Source organism: Tupaia chinensis, unplaced genomic scaffold, assembly GCF_000334495.1.
Source record: "Tupaia chinensis unplaced genomic scaffold, TupChi_1.0 Scaffold000061_1, whole genome shotgun sequence".
Lineage (NCBI taxonomy): Eukaryota > Metazoa > Chordata > Mammalia > Scandentia > Tupaiidae > Tupaia > Tupaia belangeri.
Window position 1 is genome coordinate 2,100,877 of NW_006159519.1, and position 10,630 is coordinate 2,111,506.

Consider the following 10,630-nt stretch of genomic DNA (forward strand, 5'->3'; position numbering starts at 1 on the left):
TCTCGCAATCGAACGGGTTTTGCTGGCTCGTTGTTTCCTTCAGTGGCTCTCCTGGTGCCACCAGCCTGCTCGGTGGGCCCCCTCCCAGGGCTCCGAGTGTCAACGCAGCATTCTGTAACCAGGCTGCGGGCTGCCCCTTCTGTTTCAGAATGGCTACACCCCTTTGCACATCGCTGCCAAGCAGAACCAGATGGAGGTGGCCCGCAGCCTGCTGCAGTACGGGGGGTCAGCAAACGCCGAGTCGGTGCAAGGCGTGACCCCCCTGCACCTGGCTGCCCAGGAGGGCCATGCCGAGATGGTCGCCCTGCTCCTCTCCAAGCAAGCCAATGGCAACCTGGGGAACAAGGTAGGCACGGCGCCTCCAGGAACGTGTCCGCGGCGGCCAACCTGCGTCCCGTCTGCACACGAGCACCTACTCTGTGCCGAGTGCTGGGTGGGGTCTGTGAGTGCGAACTCAGGAGAACCCTGTGTCCTTTTTCATCACAATCGCAGTTGATGAGTGAGCAGAGAATGTCAGGAAGGCGGCTCACTCCCGAGGCTGCAGGACCCGGGGCCTCTCTGCCGTCAAGCCCTCTGCTGACTCTATTGTCCTTCTAAACAGCTGCACTCCAGGGTCTGCAGAAAGAGCAGAGTTAAGCACACAGCACACCCTCCCGAGTAGGGGCCAGTGTCTGCGCTCAGGAGTAGATCAGGTAGTTTGGTGCTAAGTATGCGCTCTCTGGGAGAGGAGGTCCTTCTGGGAAAGACTGACCTATCCGTTAGACAAGGGGCTCAAGGGGTGTGTGCGCGCGAGGCCTCTGGGGAGGGTGGGCACAGGGACGTTTTCCTGCTCCAGCTGTTCACGTTAAAAGCATGATGAGTGCATGAGCCAAGAAACACTAAGAATCATTTCCTTTCAAATGACAGTTTTATTGAAATGTAATTCACTTAAAAGTCGCCCCTCTAACTGTCCAGTTCGGTAGTTCCTGGTCCTGCAGGACCTCAGGGTTGGCCAGGGTTCACCAGCCATCCTCTGTGTAACTCAGAGCGTTCTCCTGAGCCCAGAGGAAGTCCGTCCTCATTGGCGCTGCTTCCCCTCCGTCCACACCCCGAGTCCCGGTGACCACTGCCCTTTCCGTCCCCGACTTGCCTGTTCCGTACTTCCCACAGACGTGGAGATGTACAGGGATGGCAGAATCGCACCACCCTTCAGATGGTGGATGGACGTGGGCACTTCGGGAGAGGCGCGCCTCTCGGGGAGAACTTAGGTTCCGTAGGTGCCATCGGTTAGGCCTCGGCTCTTTGTGTGCCAGTCTGAGCAGTTGGCGCAGGAAAAGAGCTGTCCCGGCACGGCCTTCCGACTTCCTGGTGTCCTGAGTGTCCTCATTGTCCCACGTAGAGCGAGCTCTGGGAGGTGGCAGTGATGAGGGAGGTGGTTCTCTGTCCCGGGCGCCCACCCCATTGCCCACATACCACCCTCACGAGGCAGACCACTGGTGTCAGCCCAAGGCCGGCCAGATGCCCAGCCGCCAGGACGCTCATGACTGCCACGTGACGCTCATGACTGCCACGTGACATTGACATTCTCACGTGCGCCCACCCTGCTTGCTGCAGGAGTGGCTGTTCGCTCAGGCTGGCTGTCCCCAGCCTCTGGCCCACTGTGAGAAAGCAGAGGAGGGCACAGAGGGCCACGGCAGAGGGGCCCTGGCTCATGTCTGCAGAGGCGCCGTGGCTCTGTGTCCCGTTAGCAAAGTACTGCAGTGGGGCGTGAGGGAGACTCTCCTGGCCCTCCGTGCAAGGCCCCAGACGGCAGCAGAACCCCAGGTGGCTGCGACCCTCACAAGAAAGCCAAGAGGCCGTGCTGGGAATCTAAGAGTCCTCACTCCCGGGGCCCTCCCTGCTGCCGTGCGGCACTCGCCAGGGCGTGGTGATGGTCTGCTGCGTTTAAAGGGCGCCCTGCTCTTCAAAGCGCTTCCACCAGCCCTTTCTCAAGGGACCCTCACCTTGCCCTTGCGGAAGGTCAGTGATCATTTCGATTTTCTGGATTAGGAAGCCAAGGCTCTGAAGCTTACCGTGGGGAAAGGGCGTTTCCTCCTGGGACAGTAGCTAAAGGACCTGCAATTGGAAGGGACCGTGAAGTTCACAGGTCAGCAGGTGATGGCCCCTCGGCCAAATCTGGCCTGCTGCCTGTTTGTCTAAATAAAGTTTTATCGAAACACAGCCACGCTCACGTTAGCCATGGCTGCTGTGTTATCACAGCCAAAGCTGGGCAGTGGCTCTGTCGTCACCAGACTGAAGTGTTGACAGTCTGGCCTTAGAAACAGCTGCCAGCCCTGATTGGTCTGCGCACCTCGCCTTTAGATCTGAATATCGAGGTCCAGGGCAGAAAGAGCTTTGCCCAGGGCCTACTAGCCGTCGGACCCAGAGCCAGGCTTGGCTCCCAAGCCTCAGCTCTCCCCTTGTGCCCTGATCTCTTCACTGGCCAGAAAGTGACGCACCTCTTCTCCCTTCCAGAGTGGACTCACTCCCCTCCATCTGGTGGCACAGGAAGGCCATGTTCCCGTGGCAGATGTGCTGATCAAACATGGTGTCACGGTGGACGCCGCCACCCGGGTAAGGCAGCCCGCCACCCCCCATTCAGCTCTCCTGGGCTCCCCACTTCCCTCCGCGTGGGTTCACATACTCCTGCCCAGCGGCCTCTCCCCAACCACCAGAACCTTCTACAGAGCTTTGAACCCCTGAGGGCCCAGTGGGGCGTTCTTCCCTGCCACTTCCCAGAGCCGGCAGTGGAGTCGGAAGACATCCGTCCTAATTATCCCACTTTCCAGTTGCGAATTTTGAGAAGTCTGCTAAACCTTTGAGCCTCTGTGGCAAGGACCTCAGAGGAACCTTTCATCGCAGCTCTGAGATCTCTGAGTAGGAGTCCCTCACAGGGTCAGGCTTCCCTGGCTTCGCTCAAACACTCAGCTTCTTTTATTCTACCATCTCACTAAGTTTAGTCCAGCCGTCTTTGAGCATCTTCTGGGGGCAGGGGCAAGGAGGAGGCCTGAGCTCACTGAGTCGGGCACACCCCGGGGAGCGGGCGTGGAGGGATGGCAGCGGGCGGAAAGGCGCCGTGCAGGGGACCTCAGGGTGAACGGGGGGTTTATTCTGGTGCAGAGCAGGTGTTTCATGATGACCATTTCCCATGAACTTTCTGAAGACGTCCCCACCCCCCATATCTGGTATGTGAGGAGCTATGGGCACAGGGCGGGAGAGCCGTCTCCAGCTACTGAAAGGCAGAGGTTCCTGGAGAAGCAGCACCCAGCCCCTGCTCACCGCAGGAGGCTGCAGTCAGAGGAGGGGGTAGAGTGACACCACGGCCAGCCACCGCCTCTCCAGAGTAACCCAAGGCCACAATAGTGTCATGTTAAGCACCCAGAGAAAAGTCTGGAAACTGTGTGTTACCTCAGCTGCCTACAGCTTCAGAAATCTGCTTAAAGTCCCAGAATGGGGTCAGCCTTGTAGCCTGATGGTTAGGGAACTGGATTGCAGATGGCCGGCCTTGTGGTCTGAATCCCGGTGCCAGCCAGGCTGGTGTCCGTGTGTGCCCGAAATCTCAACAGGGTGGAGAAATGGAGGAGAGGGGATTGTGTGTGACCATGCCTCGGTACAGGGGCTTTCTCCCTCCCCTGCCACATTTCTCTGTCTCTCGTGAGCACATCTGCCCTCTAGCAGAGAAAACGAGAATGTTCTGGATCGTGGAGGTTTCCCTTGTCCCAGTTTGATTTTGGCTCTCCTGCTCTGAGAGGCCCTATTCCGTGGTTGGAGCTGCCTAGAGCCATCCAGAATATGAAGGTCTCACCGCAGGATCTGCATAGGGGAGGGACCGGCAGTTGGCAAAGTGGCTATGTCGCTGGACTCCCATGTAGTCAACTGTGGTTCGAGTCCCAAACCCAGTGGCTTAAACTCACACCAGGCACATGTGCATGAGTGCCCCAGGTCCCGAGAGGAGAATGGAGGAGAAGGGATTGCGGCGTGGCCATCCTCCCTGGGGGGTGATTTCTCACTTTCTGTCTCTCTCTGTCTTTCTGGCACATGCACATGCCCTATAGCAACAACAACAACAAAAAAAAGGATCTATATAGGGGGCCTTTGGAACCAGCACCAGCTTCCCAGGGCCGCCAGGGAACAGGGCTGTCGGCTCTTTGGGGACAGCGGGACATTCAGTGGGAGAGAGCCCATACCTCACGTGAGCACTCATCCAGGGCCCTTTCGTTTCAAGCCGTGGCTGGTTCCTAGAGTTCCACCCCCCAACAGCGCGCCCGTGCAGCCTTTTGGAGGCTTTGCAGTGGGAGTTCAGCTTCCCGGCAGGAAGAAGCCTGCGATGGTCAGGGTCAGCGCGGTTCCTGCGGCTGCTGTCCTCGTCTTCGCCCCCTTCGCAGCCGAGAGCCTGTGTGTGCTGCCTCCTCCTGGAGGAACCCCTGGGCTTAGTTGGTCGTCGGGTTCTATAGAAGTACCTGACTGGGCGGCTTTATAAAGAAGATTGAGCTTTACTTACAGACTCAGGATTCTGGTGGCTGGAGAGTCTGAAGGCCGAGGCCACAGCATGGCTGACGGAAGCGAGGAGGATGGTGGGCGCTGTGGAGGGAGTGTCTGGCAACGCTCTGGCAGCAACCAGCTCTCACAAGAACTAGCCCTTCCTGCGAGGGCTAGAACTCACTGGGTCTCTCGGGACATCATTGGTCTGGTCACGAGACGCCAGTCAGCTCCCACCAGCCTCGCTGCCTCCCAGCGTCAAATTCCAGCACATGAACCTCTGGGGACAGACCATCGTCCCAACCGCAGCTTCCCCCTGGGCTCTGTACCGCAGCCCCTCCGGGGTCCCCTCCCACCCTTGTTGCTCCCTCACAGTCCTCTTTCCTGACGCCATCCTTAGTCCCCCGTTTTTTCTCTCCATACTTTATCTGTGGCGACTTCACTCATCTCCAGGGCGTTTGACCCTCCCCGCTCAGGACCCCAGCCCGGCCCTCTCCGCGGGATGCAGTGCCACTTTGCCTACCACCCCTTTGTCTCTCAGAAGCATCTTGGCCTTCACTTGTCTGGAACTGAACCCTGGTCCTTCCCAGGCCGGGGTGCCTGACAAGCAGCACAGAGCTTACACCTTGCAGTGGCCGCCAGCCTGCCCGGGCTTCCTGTTCCCTCTCCGCGTTGCTGATCGTGTGAGCGTTTCCTGAAACGCACGCGCAGTGCAGGACGGCCCGCGCTCTGCCCGGGCCCGGGAGTCACCCTTACTGCTTGCCTTCCAGATGGGTTACACGCCTCTCCACGTGGCCAGCCACTATGGAAACATCAAGCTGGTGAAATTTCTGCTCCAACACCAGGCTGACGTCAATGCCAAGACCAAGGTAGGGGGACGTGCAGGGCCCGGCTGCAACGCTCCGGCCCTGACGGCTCTCAGTGCCGGGTTCGAACGCTGGGAGCAGCTCTGCCATACTGGGGCCCTGCCGTGGCTACAGGCTTGTCCTGTGAAGGAGGGATTGGGGCAGATGTGCACGGGACGGCTCGGTAGCATGGGGGCGGGGGCGCTCTCTCTGCCAACTGGCTCACCCTGCCAAATACCCACCCGGCTTTACAGCTGGGGTACAGTCCCTTGCACCAGGCGGCCCAACAAGGACATACGGACATCGTGACCCTGCTTCTGAAAAATGGTGCTTCCCCAAACGAGGTCAGCTCGGTGAGTGTCCAGCTCCCTCCCAACTTCAGACAGCTGCTCCCCAGGCCGCACCCCGTGACCTCTGACTGCAGAGGCTCCTGCAGACACCCGGGACCGAGGCTGCAGCTGTAGAGTCTCGGTTGTGGTGGGCTCCTCCTGGGGTGTTGTGTCGCTTTCTCTTCCCGATGAACTGCAGGTTGTCTTTTTGAGCCTTATTTACTCTCTCTCCCTTTTCTTTTGTTCTAAATGTGCGGAGTCTTCAAAAAGTTTATGGAAAAGTGCATACTGTGGAAAAGCTGCGTGCATGGATCTTCACGTCACTTTTGCACCAAACCGAACTTTTACTTTCTTTCTTTACTGCCAGAGGTCATGTGTGCAAAAGAGAGAGAGAGAGAAAGAAAGAAAGAACTCCCCGATGGGGCATGGTCCTCAGTCCTTTTCCCTCCACTTGTCCTTCCTCTCAGCATTTGGGTCACACACATGGCATGGTTTCCAAGCCACTGGAGCTGGGATTCGAACCATGGTCTGTCATGTGGAATCCGGTCTCCTATGCACAGCACTTTAAGGCTGCATTTCAGGGCCTGCCCTCCACCGGCCCCTGAAGTGGGCCTTTGAACTCTGAAGTCCCTTGTGTTCTCACTGAAACCCTTTCTAAAACACACGAGACCGCTTTCAGTGTGAGAGGGGACAACGCTGTTTGGTGGTTCCTGACCTTTAGGGTCTGATGACTGTAACACCTGACTAGTGACCGTGTTCATGTGGAGGATTTATGGGAGCGAGGGGAGAGGACTTCGAGTTCTTGGGAAATACACTTGTTAAAGAATTATTTTATTTAATATTATTTTTACACTTTTTTTTTTTTGAGGGGGGAGAGATTTTTGTTAGAGGGTGTGTGCACATCCCGGAGCAACAGAGAGAAAGTGAGAAATCCCCCCCGGGGATCCCCACACCGCACTCCTTTCTCCTCCATTCTCCTCTCGGGATCTTGGGCACGCACGCACAGTGTGAGTTTCAAGCCTCTGAGTCTGGGACTTGAACTGTGATCTGCCCTGTGGGAGTCCAGTGACATAAACATTATGCCATCTGCTGGCCCTGGAAAATGCATATTATGGAAAAAATATTCATGGATTTAAAATACTGAAGCCCCTTCGTGGATGGGGGCGGACCAGGCCCTCCCCTTCTGAGCGCCCCCTCTTGCTCCCTCTTCCAGAATGGAACCACGCCCCTAGCAATTGCCAAGCGGCTGGGCTACATCTCCGTAACAGACGTGCTCAAGGTCGTCACAGATGAAACCAGTGTGGTGGTACGTGCTCCCCCAAGCACACGCGCCTGGCAGATCCGGGGGCCCTGTGGGTTCCCCAGAAGCTGGAAGTGACACATTCTGGGGGAAGGGGGTCTGAAAGCCCAGGGGAAGCCCTGCCTGAGGGTGCTCCTCCTTCAGGCGGGGCTGTGCTGCCACCTAGCGGCCTGAGGAGTTAGGCTGCGCCCAGAGGGGAGCAGGGCGGACAGGTGGGGATGGGGCAGGGATTAGGGAATGAGAAGTCCGCGTTTACCCACCCTGGGCTCCTGCCTGGTCAGCTTCCAGGCTGACCCCAGGGGCTGGTCTGTTGTCTTTGTTTGGGACAAACTTCCTTCCCGCCTCCTCTCCGGCTCCCCAGTTGTGAGCAGTCACTGCGCCGCACCCCTGAATCCTCTGCTTTCTCCGTGTAGTTAGTCGGTGACAAGCACCGGATGAGCTTCCCTGAGACGGTGGACGAGATCCTGGATGTCTCTGAGGACGAAGGTAAAGTCTGGGATAAGGAGCTCAGACAGATGGGGACTCCAGGTGTGAGCCCCACCTGGTGGCCCCTGCCAGCTGCCCTGCCGAGCTGCACTAGGGTCCCTTAGCCAGGCTGGGTTCTGCAGATGCGCCTTGAAAGTGGAGAGGCCGCTTTTTACAAATGTGTTACCAAAAGCGTGGTGGTTTAGGAGCTGGAGTCCCACGTGACCCACTGTGGTCTGAGTCCTGGACCAGACAGCTTGAGAAGTCACGCTAGGCCCATGTGTGTTTATGGCCAAAATCCAGACAGGAGACTGGAAGAGAAAGGATTGGGGTGTTGCCATCCCCCCGGGAGGTGATCTCTCACACACACCCCACCCTCACCCCAGGAGCTTTCATGCCCTATCAAGGGAAAAAATCTCCTTTATAACATCTTCAGTGAAGGAAAGTTATCTCGGAGATTAAAATTCAGGCCCCACGAAGTTTCCTAAACACACGTGTGTCTGCTTACATCATGTGTGTATCAGGTGTGACTCGCAGGTCGGCTCTCAGTGCTGCAGGGACTGAACCGCATTCTGCCTGGTGTTTTCCTCGTGCGTTGAGCGAATAATAAGCAGATTGTTTAGAATCCCTGAGAGCAACTTTCAGTAAGCCGCTCCTCCGTCCGCACAGGGGGTCCCCAGGTTTAGGGTTCTCTCTGCTATTATGAAATGTCTGGTCCCGGCTGCTGTGACCTAGAGTGCTCCTGGCATTTCCCCTTCCCCAGAGGAACCCCAATTCCTCGCTGAGTTGGAAGGGAGCCCCTGCGGTGTAAACGGGGCCCGATCGGATTCGCCCTGTGGCCCCTTCCGTGTGCGTGGCTCAGCGCACGTGTAGCCCTGTGAGCGAGATGGCTACAGCCTCCCGTGTCCCCGTTGGCGATGTGCCTCTTGCTCTGACTGACTTCGACCTGCCCTTCCTTCAATGTGGCTCTTTTTGCTTTGCAGGAACCGCTCATATATCTCTAATGGGTATGAAACGCTTTCTGTTCCCTGTGGTCTTTCTCACCAGAGTGCATTTCACCTCCACCCCCAAGCCCTCACTAATCCATTCCCGCTTCCCATCGTCCTTGGACAGCTAACAGTCCAGAGCCAGGAGCTTGGCCTCCACCGGGACTCGCGACCCGTGAGGTCCACGCCCTCGGCAGTCCCTGCCGCCCATCCGTGTTGCGCCCATGCCTCCGTGTCTGTGGTCATGACTGCATGAGCCGTTATCCCATTCCGTCAGCTCCGGATCACAAAACCGGACGCGCGCTGTGGAGACAGTGCAAGACAGTGCAGGGTCACAGCTCAGCCCCCAGCTCTGGTTCAAGCAAAGAGAGAAAGCAGAGGCAGGCTGGGGTGCAGGCAGACTGGGGTGCAGGCAGCCGATTCTCCTGTAGTGTGAACTTCTTTGTAATGGGCTTTGGAGACTGTGATTTCGGCGACTGTGATTTCGGCCCCCACAGCTACAAAAAGCCCCACAGCCCTTCAACACGAGGGCCCCTGTCCACAGCGTTCACTCTTAAGCACCAGCCCCCTCTCTGGTGCCATTGTACACCTGCAAAGGGCTGTTTTCAGGGCTGCATCCAAGCCCTGGCGGTTAAATACCCACCTCCCACATGGCCGACTGCATGGTTCAAATCCCAGACCCAGCAGCTAGAGAGAGCCTCCACAGGCGTGTGTGTGTGCGTGCGTGCATGTGCGTGCATGTGTGTGTGCACACACGTGTGTGTGAGCCTGCGTGTGTGCGTGTGTGCATGCATGTGTATCCACAGGACAGGTGGAAAAGGGATTGCAGTGTGACCATGCCCCACTCCATGGGGAGTGCTTGCCCCTCTCCCTCCCTGTATCTCAGTCTGTCTCTGGGAGTATACTTGCCCTCTAGCCAAAAAAAAAAAAAAAGGCAGGCAGGGATGCTGAAGGAGAACTTGCAGAACATTCTGGCCCTGGCCGTGTGCCTGCGAAGCCTGGTTCAGGGTAAGCTGTGAGGAGGTGGCTGCCCGGCCCTGTGCCCCAGGCCGGGATCAGAGGTCTGAGCAGGGACAGCACATCAGAGACCTTCTACACTCAGGGCGAGCTCTGAGAGGCGGACCAGGAAAAGCTTTTTTAAGACAGAAAGAACTCTCCCTCCGCCTGCCCCTCATGTGTGCGTGCCATTTCAGGGGAGGAACTGGTCGGCTCCAAGGCCGAGAGACAGGATTCCAGGGACATAGACGAGGAGAAGGAGCTGCTGGACTTCGTGCCGAAGCTAGACCAAGTGTAAGAGCTGGCTGGGGCGTCACGGGGGCCGAGGGGCTCCCTGGAGCTCAGAGCAGGGTTCCCTAGTAGGCTGGGCGCTGCACGTGTCCCCAGAGGGTAAGCTAGCTCACAGCTGCACCGCCAGGGTCCCGAGGTTCCCTGGGTTTCTCCGTGGCGTCCCTCCTCTCCCGGCCTTCCGGCCCCTAGCTCTCTCCCTCCCCACCTCACAGCCTTGGTCATCCCCAACCCCTTCCCCTGCACCCACCCAGCAGCTCCAGCCCAGAATAATCCATTGAGGAAGATGCACATAAGTGACTGTTGCCAAGCTGGGCTCCAGCCCTGGCACGCCCCTCCTGTGGGTGAGGTAGTTGGGCCCATCCCACAGAGGGGCAGCGTCTGCCCTGCCCGGAACACCCAGGGGCTCATTCCCGCCCAGCCCCTGCATGCTGCAAGTCTTACCTCTTTGGACACGTTTGTACACACGAGGACGGCACCTTATCCCACAAGGAGCTCTGAAATGGGCAACTAGTTAGACCCTGGGCGCCCTGGGTGTCTCGGAGAGGCCGCGGCTGTGGCGGGTACAGAGCAGGCAGTGGAGGGAGCAGGGGTGCAGAGACACAGGGCACTCCAGCAGTTAGTACTTACCAAGCCTCTGTGGGAAGGAGCCGCAGAGCGCAGAGCTCAGAGCTGACTCTGACCAGAAGGAACTGACAGGCCATGTGGTGGGCTCAGAGCTCACACCAGGGGGCCGCGCAGCAGGTGGTGAAGGCCAGGGTGGGATTTGTTGGCCAGGGCTTTAAAGCTGCAGAAAGCGGCCATGTGTGGGACTGGAATCAGTTGGCGGATGTTGGGGCAGGGCTGCATGGAGGAGGAGGAGGTGTCTCAGCTGGTCATGGAGGGAGCAGCAGAGGAGGAGGGAGCAGCTTTGAGGCAAGGGCA

General features: G+C 58.1%; 1 protein-coding gene across 6 annotated transcripts in view; it reads left to right on the forward strand.

Moving 5' to 3' along the window:
* ANK1 (ankyrin 1) overlaps positions 1 to 10,630 on the forward strand; it is a 135,575-nt gene that overhangs the window by 84,632 nt on the left and 40,313 nt on the right. For 3 of the 6 annotated variants that reach the window (XM_027765466.1, XM_027765469.1, XM_027765474.1), the window contains exons 17-24: positions 149 to 346; positions 2,494 to 2,592; positions 5,268 to 5,366; positions 5,597 to 5,695; positions 6,885 to 6,977; positions 7,385 to 7,457; positions 8,420 to 8,443; positions 9,616 to 9,712. In XM_027765466.1, coding sequence (XP_027621267.1) covers positions 149 to 346; positions 2,494 to 2,592; positions 5,268 to 5,366; positions 5,597 to 5,695; positions 6,885 to 6,977; positions 7,385 to 7,457; positions 8,420 to 8,443; positions 9,616 to 9,712 — 782 coding nt within the window. The remainder of the gene's footprint in view (positions 1 to 148; positions 347 to 2,493; positions 2,593 to 5,267; positions 5,367 to 5,596; positions 5,696 to 6,884; positions 6,978 to 7,384; positions 7,458 to 8,419; positions 8,444 to 9,615; positions 9,713 to 10,630) is intronic. The other 3 variants (XM_027765470.1, XM_027765472.1, XM_027765477.1) reach the window with 1 other exon arrangement.